Source organism: Elephas maximus, chromosome 12 (assembly GCF_024166365.1).
Source record: "Elephas maximus indicus isolate mEleMax1 chromosome 12, mEleMax1 primary haplotype, whole genome shotgun sequence".
In the NCBI taxonomy this organism is placed as follows: domain Eukaryota; kingdom Metazoa; phylum Chordata; class Mammalia; order Proboscidea; family Elephantidae; genus Elephas; species Elephas maximus.
The window spans coordinates 102,697,889-102,715,804 of NC_064830.1; the positions used below are offsets into that span (position 1 = coordinate 102,697,889).

The 17,916-nt window shown below is 52.0% G+C and overlaps 1 protein-coding gene across 1 annotated transcript in view; it reads left to right on the plus strand.

Moving 5' to 3' along the window:
• Positions 1–776: 776 nt before the first annotated feature.
• Positions 777–17,916, plus strand: part of LOC126086726 (myosin-16-like) — a 76,430-nt gene continuing 59,290 nt past the window's right edge. Inside the window, 4 exon segments of the mRNA XM_049903314.1 lie at positions 777–986; positions 5,384–5,527; positions 16,277–16,448; positions 17,643–17,670. Of these exon segments, the coding sequence (XP_049759271.1) occupies positions 777–986; positions 5,384–5,527; positions 16,277–16,448; positions 17,643–17,670 (554 nt within the window).

Genomic DNA, 17,916 nt, shown 5'->3' on the forward strand with positions numbered 1-17,916 from the left:
GCAACTGGTAAAGCCCGTGGACTCCTGCTCAGATTAGTGTTTTTAATTGTATGAAAATGAAATACAGAGGGTTGCAAAGGAAACAAATGATATTGAAATACAATTATCAAAATATTAAGAAAACAATTTGCAATATAGTAGTAATTTGTGTACTTCTAATTAACACATTTAAATAACAAGATTGAACTGACGGCCTATTAGGACTATACTTTCAAAGTTGAGATGAGAGTAAATAATATTTTGAGATGTCTGCGACTGCTTTGGAGACCCAGTGACACGGTGGTTAAGCGCTTGGCTGCTAACCAAATGGTCAACAGCTCGAATCCACCAGCCGCTCCTTGTAAATCCTATGGGGTAGTTCTACTCTGTCCTATAGCATCGCTATGAGTCAGAATTGACTCGACAGCAACGGGTCTTTTAACGAGTTGGTTAAAAAACCTTACTTTAACCTCTCCTGGCCCTGGTCTTCTCCTCCATTGAATGGGCTTCCTGATCCCTACCTCACAGCCTTAGTGTGAGGAATACATGAGATAACAGACACAGGAGCACACAACTGGGAGGTATTATTAGCTTATTTCTTATTCTTGGTTATTAAAATCTAAAAGCACGAAGACATCCAAAGTAACATGAAAGACGCAAACCCTGTTGCCCTTGAGGCATTTGCTCCAGCCTGTCCCCTAGTCTCAGCAGGCTCTCTTTGCTTTCCCCTACAGCACCAAGGGAAGTCCTGGTTCCTGTCCTTGGTTCCTTCCTGCTGTGCCCTCAGCCAAGCCGCAATGCCTGGTGCACAAAAAGGGGAGTGTTTGGAAGATGTGGACCCAATGCCCTTCTTGGCTCCTCCCGAGAAGGAGAGGATTGAAGCCATGAACAAACCCTATAACATCAAGAGGTCCTGCTGGGTCAAAGACGAAAAGGAGGGCTTCATCGCTGGGGAGATCCAGTCTGAACAGGGCGACCAGGTCACTGTGAAGACAGTCACCAACCAGGTAAGTGGGTGGTGATCTCCAGGATGAAACTGAACTTTGGGAGAGGCAGGCACCCAGCCTCGACTGGACACACTTCTGCTCAAGAGGCAGGGCAGCCAAAAGAGCAGAAGCCTCCAAGTGAGTCACACATGCTGGGTTCAAGTCCAGACTCAATTACATTCAAGCAAGATACTTCTCTTCTCTGAGCTTTGGCTCCAATTCAGGAGAGATGCCAATGAGAGAGGATACATGAAGAACTTTGTAAACTCCACAACCGTACACAGGTATAAGGGGTTAGCATATGCATTCCTTTTCTTCAAAGTCCCAAACAGCTCTCACACGGAATCCATTTTCTAAGAGTGAGAGTAGGCATCCCATCCAGAAGTCTCACTCTGTGCCCCATGGCCCACGATGGCATGAGGAATGTGAGACCGGGCCTTGGAACACCCTGGTCCAGCTGGATGAGCGCTTCATGTGCACGAGCAACAGACGGTGGTTCCCTACATGGCAGTAGCGTGCTGGAGCTGGCTTGTCTGGGCTTCCAGGGCCCAACACTAAACGCCTGGGGGCTTTGCAGTCAGTTGTCAAACCTTTAGTAACTTGATATTAGCCAAGGCGAAGCACATTTGATTCTTGTTATTCACAGTCATTACGTACCTGGCTGGCACAAATGGTTAGGCACTCTACTATTAATCAAAATCCACCCAGAGGCATCTTGAAAGAAAGGTCTGGCGATCTGCTTCCAAAAGGTCACAGCCACTGAAAACCCCATACAGCACAGTTCTATTCTGATACACATGGGCTTGCCATGAGTTGAAAACTGGTTTGGGTTTTTTGGGTTTTTTTTGGTTATGTTCCATAAACTCCCCATAAACACTGACTTAGCAAATGCCAACCCAGGTTTATTCAACCTCAGCTGGGAATTATTTGCCACTCGGCACATGTGCAGTTCTGCAAGTGAACACGAAAGCTCCATGAGTATTTTTAGCATATAAGCTAATTCGAGAATACATAACCCACAAATAATGAGAATCGACCATCGTTATGCCATGGAAATTGGCACATGCTACAACCTGGGGCTTATTTTCCCAGAGAACTGGTTTACCAGCACATCACCCTCTGTGCCGATCTGCACTGTGTCCAACCATCAGGTGTGACTTGAGAGAGTGGGTAGGAAATCTTACATAAGTAGCAGGTAAACGGAAGCATGGTTTTTGTTTGATGTAGAGAAATAGTCCTGGTTCTAGAAGGAAGTGGTTTCTTAGGGAGTGCGGTAGATGAAATACATGACCACAAACCAGCACCCTTTTTTTTTTTTTTTTTTTTAATTTTTATTGTGCTTTAAGTGAAAGTTTAAAAACCAAGTCAGCCTCTCATACAAAAACTTATATGCACCTTGCTATATACTCCTAGTTGCTCTCCCTCTAATGAGACGGCACACTCCTTCCCTCCACTCTGTATTTTTGTGTCCATGCAGCCAGCTTCTAACACACTCTACCCTCTCATCTCCTCTCCAGACAGGAGCTGCCCACATAGTCTCATGTCAGCACCCTTTCTTGCATCAGTGGCCCTTGCAATGCAACTTTGCAGCTCCTGCCATCAAGAGATGGAGCATACCCCTAGCCTCCTGCACCCCTCTAATGATTTTAAGCTGGCCTTGTAGCTTGCTTTGGCAAACAGAATGTAGTAGACATAATGGTGTGCCAGTTCTGAGTCTAGCTCTCAAGAGACTTAACAATTTACGCCCTTGCTCTTGGAATGCTGCCCAGGTAGTCTGAACTAGCCTGCTTGAGGATGATAGGGCCCAGATGACAACCAGGGAACCCAGAAGGGAGCCACCTAGCTGACTGGTACCTGACTGCAGATACATGAGTGAACCCATCTGAGTCCAGAAGAACCACCCTGCTGAGCCCAGGCCAAATTGCTAACCCACAGAAATATGAGCTTAATATATTTTGTTTGAAAAAAATTTTTCTTAATTTATTAAACCCCTACCCTGTGGCATTGATGGTTCCATGACAGAATTCTCACCTTCCATGCAGAAGACTCAGGTTCAATTCCTAGTCAATGCACTTCACATATAGCCACCACCCATCTGTCAGCGGAGGCTTGTGTGTTGCTGTGATGCTGAACAGGTCCCAGTGGATTTGTCAGACTAAGACACACTAGGAAGAAAAGCCTGGTGATCGACTTCCAAAAATCAGCCAATGAACATCCTGTGGATCACAACATCTGATCTGCAACTGATGATGGGAATGGCGCAGGACCAGGCAGCATTTTGTTTTGTTGTGCATGGGGTTGTCATAAGTCAGGAACCAACTCAATGGCAGCTAACAACAGACAATAACCCTGTGGCAAACCCCTAACATTATGTTTAATCCTTTCAACAACCCTATGTAGTAGGATTTATTGACCCTATCTGGCAGAGGATGAAAAATGAGGATTAAGGAGGCTTTGGATAACTTGCCCACAGCCACAAAGAGAGCAAATAATGAACTTGGACTCAAATCTGGCTGTATCTGCCTCAAACACCCATGCGATGTCTCTGCGGTGGGTGGTGAAGGGGGGGTTTGAGGTCAGACCTTGGTTCATGCCACTCCTAAGAGAAGCCAAGACCTTTGAAGATCAGAACTTGCAGGAGAGCTTTTCTTCCCACCTGCCTTCTAGGGGAGTGGCAGGAGAGAGATGAGGCTGTATCTGGGTGAGTTTGAACATGCAAGTCAAGCTTAATTCTCAGGAGAAGCATACCTTCTAGAAGAGCAGAGCACTGAAGTTTGCCAGGAATGATGGCCACTGGGGTGGAGACACAGAGGCCCCAGTTTGGATGTCCATTTAAGGAAAACACATAGCTTCTTTGAGCACCCACAGTGGACAAGGCAAACAGCCGGGTTTGGGACAGAAAGACCGAGTCTGTGGAGCTGACTCACCTGGCTGTAAGCTAAAGACAAAGGCTTCCATTCCTCTGTGGAGCTGAAAGAGAAGTGTTCACGTGTGGGTGGGGTCCAGAGATATGGGAACTACTGGAGATGAACTCTGAATAAAGCCTGGCTTCACTTACTAGGGTTGGTTTTCATTCACTAGGGGTATGGTGACTAATATTGTGTGGACTTTCCAGAACTGTCAAGATTTCAAATTATTTGCTTATTGTACTCGTCAATTACTAAAAGTGCCGGAAATCCCAGCATGGGCTGGAGCCTCAAAGGCTACAGGAAGCTCAAAGACATTTGTTTTCTGGGTCTTAAGTTTTGATCCCAGATGTGGAACTTAAGAGCTAGCAATAGTTTTTATTTACAGAAGAAAGTGGGGTGCAGAGAGGGGAAGGGATTCACCCCAGTTTGTACAGGAACTCCTGACTCTTGTTGTTGCTGGATGCTGTAGAGTCAATTCTGACTCACAGCAACCCCATGTGACAGGGTGGAACTGCACCACAGGGTTTCCTGGGCTGTAATCCTTGCAGGAGCAGATCACCAGGTCTTTTCTCCCGCAGAGTTGCTGGGTGGGTATGAAACCGCCAACCTTTCAGTTAGCAGCCAAGTGCTTAACCATTGCACCACCAAGGATCCTTGCCTGACCCTTAACACAGGACTGTTTTTATTCTAGTCCCTGGGAGGTGCAAAAGGTTAAGCATTTGACTACTAATTGAAATATTCGTGGTTTGAACCCACTCAGAGGTACCTCAGAAGAGAGGGCTCGTGATCTGCTTCTGAAAGATCACAGTCTTGAAAACCCTATAGAGCAGTTCTGCTCTGAAACACATGGAGTCGCCATGAGTCAAAATAAACTCGATGGCAAGTGGTTATTCTGACTCTAACACGTCTGTTGCTGAATATTCGTTGCGTTGCTTTGTTTTTGCTTTTCTTCTTGTCTCCCTGCTTGATTTCAATTTTATCCTTCAAGGTGGTTTGGTGGGAACACAGGAATGTCTTCAAAAAAAACAAGGAAAAGGTCATTGTGCTTTTGAAACCACCTTTAGTTCTCAGGACAGAGAGCCGAGAGTCACATCCCTGTAAAGCGTCCCTGGGATGGAAGACCAAGCCCCGACCAGCTTCCAGAATGGTCTTGACTAGGAGAGGAGCATGGGTGAGGGGTGCTCCGTAACATAGGAGGGCCTTCACAGTTCACAAGGTGTTTTCATACAATCACACTTAGGTTTGTGTCGTTCTCCCAGCAGCCACCAAGTAGGCTATTGAAATCCCTGCTTCTGAGCGGGGGCAGTTAAGGCTCAAGCAGCTGTTGTAGCAGTCCCTCCCCATCCCTAGTCACACAGTGGCCATGGCTCTACCAGGAGCTGGGCTCACCGGATGCCTGACTCCAGCTCCAGTGCTCCTTCCAGGGTGCCAGAGAGGGTGTGGTACCCTGTGTACAGCACAACTGCCTAATTCCCACTTAACGGGTGTGCTAATGTCTTGACCCTCCAGACACTCACCTTGAAGAGGGATGATGTCCAGCAGACGAACCCACCCAAATTCTACCAGGCCAGTGACATGGCAGACATGACCTTCTTGAATGAGGCCAGCGTCCTGAACAATCTACGCCAAAGCTATGTCAACATGAGGATCTATGTGAGTGCCCAGTGCGGGGGCGGGGGGGCAGGGAGACACGGACCTTCTGCCCCTGTCCCAATGAGGGGAAGAGCTAGTCTACCTTCCCATTTCATGATAGAAATTATGATTTGGACAAGGGCTCAGGGACCACGTTTTTGACAAGTTAGAACTTCCACCCAAAGCCTTTAGCATCTCAGTGGTGACACCATCTCCATGGGCAGCTAAAGATCTTTTGCTGAGGCTGTCACAGAAGTCTTCCTCCCTACCACTTCCAAATTCTCCAATCAAAACATTATTTTTCCCCTAGTGACTTCATATGGCCTTAGAAGTCCCTCCCTGTTCATGCATTCATTCATCCATCCGCCCACCCACCCATCCATCCATCCATCTACCCACTCATCCATCCACCCACTCACCCACTCATCCATCCACCCACCCATCCATCCATCCATCTGTCCGTCCATCCATCCATCCATCCACCCACCCACCCACCCAGGGACCAGGGCAAGAAGTCACCTCTCAAATTCATGCACCTCTTGATGAATGGCTGGTTGAATAACTCTGGCGGGCAGGAACTGCTCCACAGTGGGCCCTAATACTTCCCTCTGTGTCTTTCCTACAAGGGAGGGAGTGTGTGTGATGGGGGGTAGGGGCACTCTCCTTTTCATTCTGACCAAAGCAGGGACTAAACTAGCTGTGTGCCCTCTTCCTATCCCCTCTGAGACAAGGCTGGAGAGAAGGAGTAACTTGGTGGCTGATGTCCCAGGATGGGACACTGTGCAACATACTCTTAGATCTTTAAATGGGTTCTCTTATCTTTGTTTTTTTTTTTTTTTCCCTAGAATTGCTTTCTATTTACTATTATTTTTTAAGTAATATTTTATTGTGTTTTTGGTGAAAGTTTACACAGCAAATTAGGTTCCCGACTGACAATTTCTATACAAATTGTTCAGCGACATTAGTTATATTTTTCACAAGGAATCAATATTTTCTTGAATTGCGTTCTGGTAGTTCTGTTTCCAATGCTCTAGTTTCCCTGTCCACTTATCTTCTTATCTTTGCTTTAGAGTAATTGTTGACCGTTTAGTCTCACATACCCCCGCCCCATTGCCGTTGAGTCGATTCTGACTCCCAGTCACCCTATAGGACAGGGTAGAACTGCTCCATAGAGTTTCCCAGGAGTGCCTGGTGGATTCGAACCACTGACCTTTTGGTTAGCAGCCGTAGCTCTTAACCATTACGCCACCAGTGTTTTCTAGTCTCACACACATGGTTTATTAATGGAGCACTGTACTCACAGGTAATATCTTTTATTTTCTGTGCTAATCTGTTATTTTGCTAAAAGGTGATCTCAAGGTGTGATTTTGGTTCAAGGTTTAAAGGGTATCTCAGGGCAACAGTCTCAGGGAGTCTTTTAGTCTCAACCGGTCCAGTAAGACTGGACTTTTTAAGAATTTGAGTTCTGGTTCGTGTTTTTCTCCATTCTATCAGGATCCATCTACTGTGGCCCTAATCACGGCGGTTGGTAGTGGTGGTCCGGCACCATCTAGTTCTTCTGGTCTCAGGGTAGATGAGGCTGAGACTCATGTAGGCTATTAGCTCTGTTGTTGTTGTTGTTGTTAGGTGCCGTCAAGTCGGTTCTGACCCATAGCGACCCCACGTACAACAGAAACACTGCCCGATCTTGCGCCATCTTCCCAATCGTTGTTGTGCTTGAGCCCATTAATGCAGCCACTGTGTCAATCCATCTTGCTGAGGGTCTTCCTCTTTTTCACTGACCCCCTACATTATCTCAGTAGACTAGTTCATTCTCTGAGACTTTGGTTTCATTTCCTTTCTGTTTAATAAGATTCCTTTTGAAAACTCAACATATTGCAGCTACGCTAAGGAGAAACGGGGGCCATTTATCCCCACTTGGACCTAAGGGGAAAGTTTTTAAGCTGAATTGAAAAGAGGCATACAGGTAAGGGGAAACCCTGGTGGCACAGTGGTTAAGCGCTACGGCTGCTAACCAAAGGATCGGCAGTCTGAATCCGCCAGGCGCTCCTTGGAAACTCTGTGGGGCAGTTCTACTCTGTCCTGCAGGGTCGCTAGGAGTCGGAATCGACTCGACGGCACTGGGTTTGGTTTGGTTTTATACAGGTAGGGACCTCAGAGGTCAATGTGAGGGAGCAGCAGGAAGAAGGGAAAGTGTGAAATCCACTGATTTGGCCGTTTTCTGTCCTCAGTTGTTCTTTTCCCTCAGATAATTTCTTTTATTACCTCATTTTTTTTACAAGATTATTTATTTCTTTATTACAAATGTGCCTAGAATGGAAAGAGCAATTGGTGTCTGTTTTAAGAGTCAGTCAGACTTAGCTGCCCACCGGTGGAGCTCTGTGGTCTGTCTACCCAGTGGAGGTCTGTGGTCTGTCTACCCGTGGAGCTCTGTGGTCTGTCTACCCAGTGGAGGTCTGTGGTCTGTCTACCCAGTGGAGGTCTGTGGTCTGTCTACCCAGTGGAGCTCTGTGGTCTGTCTACCCAGTGGAGGTCTGTGGTCTGTCTACCCGTGGAGCTCTGTGGTCTGTCTACCCGTGGAGCTCTGTGGTCTGTCTACCCAGTGGAGGTCTGTGGTCTGTCTACCCGGTGGAGCTCTGTGGTCTGTCTACCCAGTGGAGCTCTGTGGTCTGTCTACCCGGTGGAGGTCTGTGGTCTGTCTACCCGGTGGAGGTCTGTGGTCTGTCTACCCGGTGGAGGTCTGTGGTCTGTCTACCCAGTGGAGGTCTGTGGTCTGTCTACCCAGTGGAGCTCTGTGGTCTGTCTACCCGGTGGAGCTCTGTGGTCTGTCTACCCGGTGGAGGTCTGTGGTCTGTCTACCCGGTGGAGGTCTGTGGTCTGTCTACCCGGTGGAGGTCTGTGGTCTGTCTACCCGGTGGAGGTCTGTGGTCTGTCTACCCAGTGGAGCTCTGTGGTCTGTCTACCCGGTGGAGCTCTGTGGTCTGTCTACCCGGTGGAGGTCTGTGGTCTGTCTACCCGGTGGAGGTCTGTGGTCTGTCTACCCGGTGGAGGTCTGTGGTCTGTCTACCCGGTGGAGGTCTGTGGTCTGTCTACCCGGTGGAGGTCTGTGGTCTGTCTACCCGGTGGAGCTCTGTGGTCTGTCTACCCGGTGGAGGTCTGTGGTCTGTCTACCCGGTGGAGGTCTGTGGTCTGTCTACCCGGTGGAGGTCTGTGGTCTGTCTACCCGGTGGAGGTCTGTGGTCTGTCTACCCAGTGGAGCTCTGTGGTCTGTCTACCCAGTGGAGGTCTGTGGTCTGTCTACCCGGTGGAGCTCTGTGGTCTGTCTACCCAGTGGAGCTCTGTGGTCTGTCTACCCGGTGGAGGTCTGTGGTCTGTCTACCCGGTGGAGGTCTGTGGTCTGTCTACCCGGTGGAGGTCTGTGGTCTGTCTACCCGGTGGAGGTCTGTGGTCTGTCTACCCGGTGGAGCTCTGTGGTCTGTCTACCCGGTGGAGCTCTGTGGTCTGTCTACCCGGTGGAGGTCTGTGGTCTGTCTACCCGGTGGAGGTCTGTGGTCTGTCTACCCGGTGGAGGTCTGTGGTCTGTCTACCCGGTGGAGGTCTGTGGTCTGTCTACCCAGTGGAGCTCTGTGGTCTGTCTACCCGGTGGAGCTCTGTGGTCTGTCTACCCGGTGGAGGTCTGTGGTCTGTCTACCCGGTGGAGGTCTGTGGTCTGTCTACCCGGTGGAGGTCTGTGGTCTGTCTACCCGGTGGAGGTCTGTGGTCTGTCTACCCGGTGGAGGTCTGTGGTCTGTCTACCCGGTGGAGCTCTGTGGTCTGTCTACCCGGTGGAGGTCTGTGGTCTGTCTACCCGGTGGAGGTCTGTGGTCTGTCTACCCGGTGGAGGTCTGTGGTCTGTCTACCCGGTGGAGGTCTGTGGTCTGTCTACCCAGTGGAGCTCTGTGGTCTGTCTACCCAGTGGAGGTCTGTGGTCTGTCTACCCGGTGGAGCTCTGTGGTCTGTCTACCCAGTGGAGCTCTGTGGTCTGTCTACCCGGTGGAGGTCTGTGGTCTGTCTACCCGGTGGAGGTCTGTGGTCTGTCTACCCGGTGGAGGTCTGTGGTCTGTCTACCCGGTGGAGGTCTGTGGTCTGTCTACCCGGTGGAGCTCTGTGGTCTGTCTACCCGGTGGAGCTCTGTGGTCTGTCTACCCGGTGGAGGTCTGTGGTCTGTCTACCCGGTGGAGGTCTGTGGTCTGTCTACCCGGTGGAGGTCTGTGGTCTGTCTACCCGGTGGAGGTCTGTGGTCTGTCTACCCAGTGGAGCTCTGTGGTCTGTCTACCCGGTGGAGCTCTGTGGTCTGTCTACCCGGTGGAGGTCTGTGGTCTGTCTACCCGGTGGAGGTCTGTGGTCTGTCTACCCGGTGGAGGTCTGTGGTCTGTCTACCCGGTGGAGCTCTGTGGTCTGTCTACCCGGTGGAGCTCTGTGGTCTGTCTACCCGGTGGAGGTCTGTGGTCTGTCTACCCGGTGGAGGTCTGTGGTCTGTCTACCCGGTGCAGGTCTGTGGTCTGTCTACCCGGTGGAGGTCTGTGGTCTGTCTACCCCGTGGAGGTCTGTGGTCTGTCTACCCAGTGGAGCTCTGTGGTCTGTCTACCCAGTGGAGGTCTGTGGTCTGTCTACCCAGTGGAGCTCTGTGGTCTGTCTACCCAGTGGAGGTCTGTGGTCTGTCTACCCAGTGGAGCTCTGTGGTCTGTCTACCCAGTGGAGGTCTGTGGTCTGTCTACCCAGTGGAGGTCTGTGGTCTGTCTACCCAGTGGAGCTCTGTGGTCTGTCTACCCGGTGGAGCTCTGTGGTCTGTCTACCCGGTGGAGGTCTGTGGTCTGTCTACCCGGTGGAGGTCTGTGGTCTGTCTACCCGGTGGAGGTCTGTGGTCTGTCTACCCAGTGGAGGTCTGTGGTCTGTCTACCCAGTGGAGGTCTGTGGTCTGTCTACCCAGTGGAGCTCTGTGGTCTGTCTACCCAGTGGAGGTCTGTGGTCTGTCTACCCAGTGGAGCTCTGTGGTCTGTCTACCCAGTGGAGGTCTGTGGTCTGTCTACCCAGTGGAGGTCTGTGGTCTGTCTACCCAGTGGAGCTCTGTGGTCTGTCTACCCAGTGGAGGTCTGTGGTCTGTCTACCCAGTGGAGCTCTGTGGTCTGTCTACCCAGTGGAGGTCTGTGGTCTGTCTACCCAGTGGAGGTCTGTGGTCTGTCTACCCAGTGGAGCTCTGTGGTCTGTCTACCCAGTGGAGGTCTGTGGTCTGTCTACCCAGTGGAGGTCTGTGGTCTGTCTACCCAGTGGAGCTCTGTGGTCTGTCTACCCAGTGGAGGTCTGTGGTCTGTCTACCCAGTGGAGCTCTGTGGTCTGTCTACCCAGTGGAGGTCTGTGGTCTGTCTACCCGGTGGAGCTCTGTGGTCTGTCTACCCAGTGGAGGTCTGTGGTCTGTCTACCCAGTGGAGGTCTGTGGTCTGTCTACCCGGTGGAGCTCTGTGGTCTGTCTACCCAGTGGAGCTCTGTGGTCTGTCTACCCGTGGAGGTCTGTGGTCTGTCTACCCGGTGGAGCTCTGTGGTCTGTCTACCCAGTGGTCTGTCTACCCAGTGGAGGTCTGTGGTCTGTCTACCCAGTGGAGCTCTGTGGTCTGTCTACCCGGTGGAGCTCTGTGGTCTGTCTACCCAGTGGTCTGTCTACCCAGTGGAGGTCTGTGGTCTGTCTACCCGGTGGAGGTCTGTGGTCTGTCTACCCGGTGGAGGTCTGTGGTCTGTCTACCCAGTGGTCTGTCTACCCAGTGGAGGTCTGTGGTCTGTCTACCCAGTGGAGGTCTGTGGTCTGTCTACCCAGTGGTCTGTCTACCCAGTGGAGGTCTGTGGTCTGTCTACCCAGTGGAGCTCTGTGGTCTGTCTACCCAGTGGTCTGTCTACCCAGTGGAGGTCTGTGGTCTGTCTACCCAGTGGAGGTCTGTGGTCTGTCTACCCAGTGGAGCTCTGTGGTCTGTCTACCCAGTGGTCTGTCTACCCAGTGGAGGTCTGTGGTCTGTCTACCCAGTGGAGCTCTGTGGTCTGTCTACCCAGTGGAGGTCTGTGGTCTGCCTACCCAGTGGAGGTCTGTGGTCTGTCTACCCAGTGGAGGTCTGTGGTCTGTCTACCCAGTGGAGGTCTGTGGTCTGTCTACCCAGTGGAGGTCTGTGGTCTGTCTACCCAGTGGAGCTCTGTGGTCTGTCTACCCAGTGGAGGTCTGTGGTCTGTCTACCCAGTGGAGGTCTGTGGTCTGTCTACCCAGTGGAGGTCTGTGGTCTGTCTACCCAGTGGAGGTCTGTGGTCTGTCTACCCAGTGGAGGTCTGTGGTCTGTCTACCCGGTGGAGCTCTGTGGTCTGTCTACCCAGTGGAGCTCTGTGGTCTGTCTACCCGGTGGAGGTCTGTGGTCTGTCTACCCGGTGGAGGTCTGTGGTCTGTCTACCCGGTGGAGGTCTGTGGTCTGCCTACCCGGTGGAGGTCTGTGGTCTGTCTACCCAGTGGAGCTCTGTGGTCTGTCTACCCGGTGGAGGTCTGTGGTCTGTCTACCCAGTGGAGCTCTGTGGTCTGTCTACCCAGTGGAGGTCTGTGGTCTGTCTACCCAGTGGAGCTCTGTGGTCTGTCTACCCGGTGGAGGTCTGTGGTCTGTCTACCCAGTGGAGCTCTGTGGTCTGTCTACCCAGTGGAGGTCTGTGGTCTGTCTACCCGGTGGAGGTCTGTGGTCTGTCTACCCGGTGGAGGTCTGTGGTCTGTCTACCCGGTGGAGGTCTGTGGTCCGTCTACCCAGTGGAGGTCTGTGGTCTGTCTACCCGGTGGAGCTCTGTGGTCTGTCTACCCAGTGGAGGTCTGTGGTCTGTCTACCCAGTGGAGGTCTGTGGTCTGTCTACCCAGTGGAGCTCTGTGGTCTGTCTACCCGGTGGAGGTCTGTGGTCTGTCTACCCAGTGGAGCTCTGTGGTCTGTCTACCCGGTGGAGGTCTGTGGTCTGTCTACCCAGTGGAGCTCTGTGGTCTGTCTACCCAGTGGAGGTCTGTGGTCCGTCTACCCAGTGGAGGTCTGTGGTCTGTCTACCCGGTGGAGGTCTGTGGTCCGTCTACCCAGTGGAGGTCTGTGGTCCGTCTACCCAGTGGAGGTCTGTGGTCTGTCTACCCAGTGGAGCTCTGTGGTCCGTCTACCCAGTGGAGGTCTGTGGTCTGTCTACCCAGTGGAGGTCTGTGGTCTGTCTACCCAGTGGAGGTCTGTGGTCTGTCTACCCAGTGGAGGTCTGTGGTCTGTCTACCCAGTGGAGGTCTGTGGTCTGTCTACCCAGTGGAGGTCTGTGGTCTGTCTACCCAGTGGAGGTCTGTGGTCTGTCTACCCAGTGGAGGTCTGTGGTCTGTCTACCCGGTGGAGGTCTGTGGTCTGTCTACCCGGTGGAGGTCTGTGGTCTGTCTACCCGGTGGAGGTCTGTGGTCTGTCTACCCGGTGGAGGTCTGTGGTCTGTCTACCCGGTGGAGGTCTGTGGTCTGTCTACCCGGTGGAGGTCTGTGGTCTGTCTACCCGGTGGAGGTCTGTGGTCTGTCTACCCGGTGGAGGTCTGTGGTCTGCCTACCCAGTGGAGGTCTGTGGTCTGTCTACCCAGTGGAGCTCTGTGGTCTGTCTACCCAGTGGAGGTCTGTGGTCTGTCTACCCAGTGGTCTGTCTACCCAGTGGAGGTCTGTGGTCTGTCTACCCAGTGGAGGTCTGTGGTCTGTCTACCCAGTGGAGGTCTGTGGTCTGTCTACCCAGTGGAGGTCTGTGGTCTGTCTACCCGGTGGAGGTCTGTGGTCTGTCTACCCGGTGGAGGTCTGTGGTCTGTCTACCCGGTGGAAGTCTGTGGTCTGTCTACCCGGTGGAGGTCTGTGGTCTGTCTACCCGGTGGAGGTCTGTGGTCTGTGTACCCGGTGGAGGTCTGTGGTCTGCCTACCCAGTGGAGGTCTGTGGTCTGTCTACCCAGTGGAGGTCTGTGGTCTGTCTACCCAGTGGAGGTCTGTGGTCTGTCTACCCAGTGGTCTGTCTACCCAGTGGAGGTCTGTGGTCTGTCTACCCGGTGGAGGTCTGTGGTCTGTCTACCCAGTGGAGGTCTGTGGTCTGTCTACCCGGTGGAGGTCTGTGGTCTGTCTACCCGGTGGAGGTCTGTGGTCTGTCTACCCAGTGGTCTGTCTACCCAGTGGAGGTCTGTGGTCTGTCTACCCAGTGGAGGTCTGTGGTCTGTCTACCCAGTGGTCTGTCTACCCAGTGGAGGTCTGTGGTCTGTCTACCCAGTGGAGCTCTGTGGTCTGTCTACCCAGTGGTCTGTCTACCCAGTGGAGGTCTGTGGTCTGTCTACCCAGTGGAGGTCTGTGGTCTGTCTACCCAGTGGAGCTCTGTGGTCTGTCTACCCAGTGGTCTGTCTACCCAGTGGAGGTCTGTGGTCTGTCTACCCAGTGGAGCTCTGTGGTCTGTCTACCCAGTGGAGGTCTGTGGTCTGCCTACCCAGTGGAGGTCTGTGGTCTGTCTACCCAGTGGAGGTCTGTGGTCTGTCTACCCAGTGGAGGTCTGTGGTCTGTCTACCCAGTGGAGGTCTGTGGTCTGTCTACCCAGTGGAGCTCTGTGGTCTGTCTACCCAGTGGAGGTCTGTGGTCTGTCTACCCAGTGGAGGTCTGTGGTCTGTCTACCCAGTGGAGGTCTGTGGTCTGTCTACCCAGTGGAGGTCTGTGGTCTGCCTACCCAGTGGAGGTCTGTGGTCTGTCTACCCAGTGGAGCTCTGTGGTCTGTCTACCCAGTGGAGGTCTGTGGTCTGTCTACCCAGTGGAGGTCTGTGGTCTGTCTACCCAGTGGAGGTCTGTGGTCTGTCTACCCAGTGGAGGTCTGTGGTCTGCCTACCCAGTGGAGGTCTGTGGTCCGTCTACCCAGTGGAGGTCTGTGGTCCGTCTACCCAGTGGAGGTCTGTGGTCTGTCTACCCAGTGGAGGTCTGTGGTCTGTCTACCCAGTGGAGGTCTGTGGTCCGCCTACCCAGTGGAGGTCTGTGGTCCGCCTACCCAGTGGAGGTCTGTGGTCCGTCTACCCAGTGGAGGTCTGTGGTCCGTCTACCCAGTGGAGGTCTGTGGTCCGTCTACCCAGTGGAGGTCTGTGGTCCGTCTACCCAGTGGAGGTCTGTGGTCCGTCTACCCAGTGGAGGTCTGTGGTCCGTCTACCCAGTGGAGGTCTGTGGTCCGTCTACCCAGTGGAGGTCTGTGGTCCGTCTACCCAGTGGAGGTCTGTGGTCCGCCTACCCAGTGGAGGTCTGTGGTCCGTCTACCCAGTGGAGGTCTGTGGTCCGTCTACCCAGTGGAGGTCTGTGGTCCGTCTACCCAGTGGAGGTCTGTGGTCCGTCTACCCAGTGGAGGTCTGTGGTCCGTCTACCCAGTGGAGGTCTGTGGTCCGTCTACCCAGTGGAGGTCTGTGGTCCGTCTACCCAGTGGAGGTCTGTGGTCCGTCTACCCAGTGGAGGTCTGTGGTCCGTCTACCCAGTGGAGGTCTGTGGTCCGTCTACCCAGTGGAGGTCTGTGGTCCGTCTACCCAGTGGAGGTCTGTGGTCCGTCTACCCAGTGGAGGTCTGTGGTCCGTCTACCCAGTGGAGGTCTGTGGTCCGTCTACCCAGTGGAGGTCTGTGGTCTGTCTACCCAGTGGAGGTCTGTGGTCTGTCTACCCAGTGGAGGTCTGTGGTCTGTCTACCCAGTGGAGGTCTGTGGTCTGTCTACCCAGTGGAGGTCTGTGGTCTGTCTACCCAGTGGAGCTCTGTGGTCTGTCTACCCAGTGGTCTGTCTACCCAGTGGAGGTCTGTGGTCTGTCTACCCAGTGGAGCTCTGTGGTCTGTCTACCCAGTGGAGGTCTGTGGTCTGCCTACCCAGTGGAGGTCTGTGGTCTGTCTACCCAGTGGAGGTCTGTGGTCTGTCTACCCAGTGGAGGTCTGTGGTCTGTCTACCCAGTGGAGGTCTGTGGTCTGTCTACCCAGTGGAGGTCTGTGGTCTGTCTACCCAGTGGAGGTCTGTGGTCTGTCTACCCAGTGGAGGTCTGTGGTCTGTCTACCCAGTGGAGGTCTGTGGTCTGTCTACCCAGTGGAGGTCTGTGGTCTGTCTACCCAGTGGAGGTCTGTGGTCTGTCTACCCAGTGGAGGTCTGTGGTCTGTCTACCCAGTGGAGGTCTGTGGTCTGTCTACCCAGTGGAGGTCTGTGGTCTGTCTACCCAGTGGACGACACCAGGGCTGCTGGAACACCACAGGGATCTGTGACTCTTACGGGAAAATCCTGCAGATACATGAGGTGGAAAAAGCAGGATCTAGAACAGTATTACAGAAGGCCACGTTTTGTTTTAAAAACAAGGAGGAGATAGGAAGGTGTCTCTGAGTTTGTATGTGCATCATAAACCAGGGAAGGGTGTGTAAGCAACCAACCACAGTGGTCACCTACAGGAGGTGGTGGGGCCTGGGGAGATGGAAGGACATTGGTCTGTGTACATATCCATACAGTGACTGTATTACCTAGTTAAATAATTAGACTAAAAGAAAATGAAAAAAAGAGAGAAGGCTCATTTTGCTTAATGAATAGACACTGACTTTGCCCACAGAGAAAAGACCACCGGATCTTTCCAGACTGGCCATGACCTCCAGCCAGTGATAACATGCTGAAGCCCCAAGGAGGCTGAGGAAGTGCAACAGGGGAAGAGGGTACCAAGAGAAAGGGCCAGCTAACCATCTCCCTTTCCTCCCACCAGACCTATTCGGGCTTGTTCTGCGCGACAGTCAACCCCTACTAGTGGCTGCCCATCTATGGGGCCCGCGTGGCCAACATATACAAGGGCAAGAAGCGCACAGAGATGCCACCCCACCTCTTCTCCATCTCTGACAATGCCTACCATGATATGCTCATGGCTACGTGGGGCATGGGTCCACTGGGATGGGCACCGCTGATGACATGCATTCCTTTGCCAGTGTATCTCCAAACACATTAGAGCTCACACTACCCAATCCCAGCCCTAACCTTGAACCACCAATTGAAGTTCTTTGCTAAACATTCAATAGCAGCAACAGTAGTACTAATACAAGGCACAAGTACTTGAAAAATATACTGAGTGCTTACTAAGTACCAGCCCTACCGCATGCCATATTTCACTTAAACTTCACAGAGACATGGAATGTAGAGTTAAGTAGCTGGCCCAGAACTCAAATCAACACTCATCGCCATTACATGGATTATTCTGCTGTATGGTACAGTGGCCCCATTATGTGATTTTTCTTTATTGTGGTAAAATACACATAACATTTTAACCACTTTAAATATATAATTCAGTAATATTAATTACTTTCACAGTGTTGTGCAACAGTCACCACTATCTACTTCTAAAACCCTGTCATCATTCCAAACGGAAACTCTGTGCCCATAAAACAACAACTCCCCATTGCCCCCCTCCTCGGCTCCTGGTGCCCTCTACTAGACTTCCTGTTTCTATGCACTGGGCTAGCCTAAATATTTCATATCAGTGGAATCATACAATATTTGTCCTTTTGTGTCTTACTTCCCCCAGCATAATGTTTTCAAGGTTCATTCATGTCATAACATGTATCAGAACTTTATTTCTCTTTATGGTGAAATAATATTCAATATGTCTATGCCTCTGTGTGTATATATTTGTATGCATATCACATTTTGTTTATCCATTCATCTGCTAATGGACACTTGGGCTGTTTCCACCTTTCGGCTATTGTGAATAGCGCTGCAATGAACACTGGTGTACAAATATTTGTGTCTCTGCTTTCAAGTCTTTAGGGTAGATACCCAGGAGAGGAATTGCTGGGTCATGTGATTTTTATTATTGTTTCTCTTTATGTTGTTTATGACAGGTAGCATTATGGCTAAGAGATCAGGCTGATAGAAATGGAGTGGCTGGTAAACTCTTGGCCCTTTGGCAGGGACGTACTCTAGTGATGGGTCCATGGCCACTGGTCTCCCAGGATTCTTTGGCCTCAGAGCACAGTGGTGGGTGGGGTGTGGGTCATGCTGTTTGGCTGGGATGTTGTCAAATGCCTGGTTTCTAAATGTTTCCTAATTACCTCTTCCTATCACTGTTTCCTCCCCAACAGAGCGTGAAAATCAGTCTATGCTAATCACGTAAGTGTCTCTTCCGTGTCTCAGTCTATATACATATAATTAGGGTGGTGTCTAATGCATATAATTAAGCCTTCTTCTAATTAACTGGCGGTACTTTGAGGCAAACCCTGCAGGTAGCAAGCGGTCTTCACAGGACCGGTAAGACTGCACCTGCTGATGGATGGGATGAAGTCTCCATGTCCCCAGGTCCTCCCACCTGCCTGCCATCCAGGCCGGGGGGCGGAATGTGACCATGTTCAGTCTGCG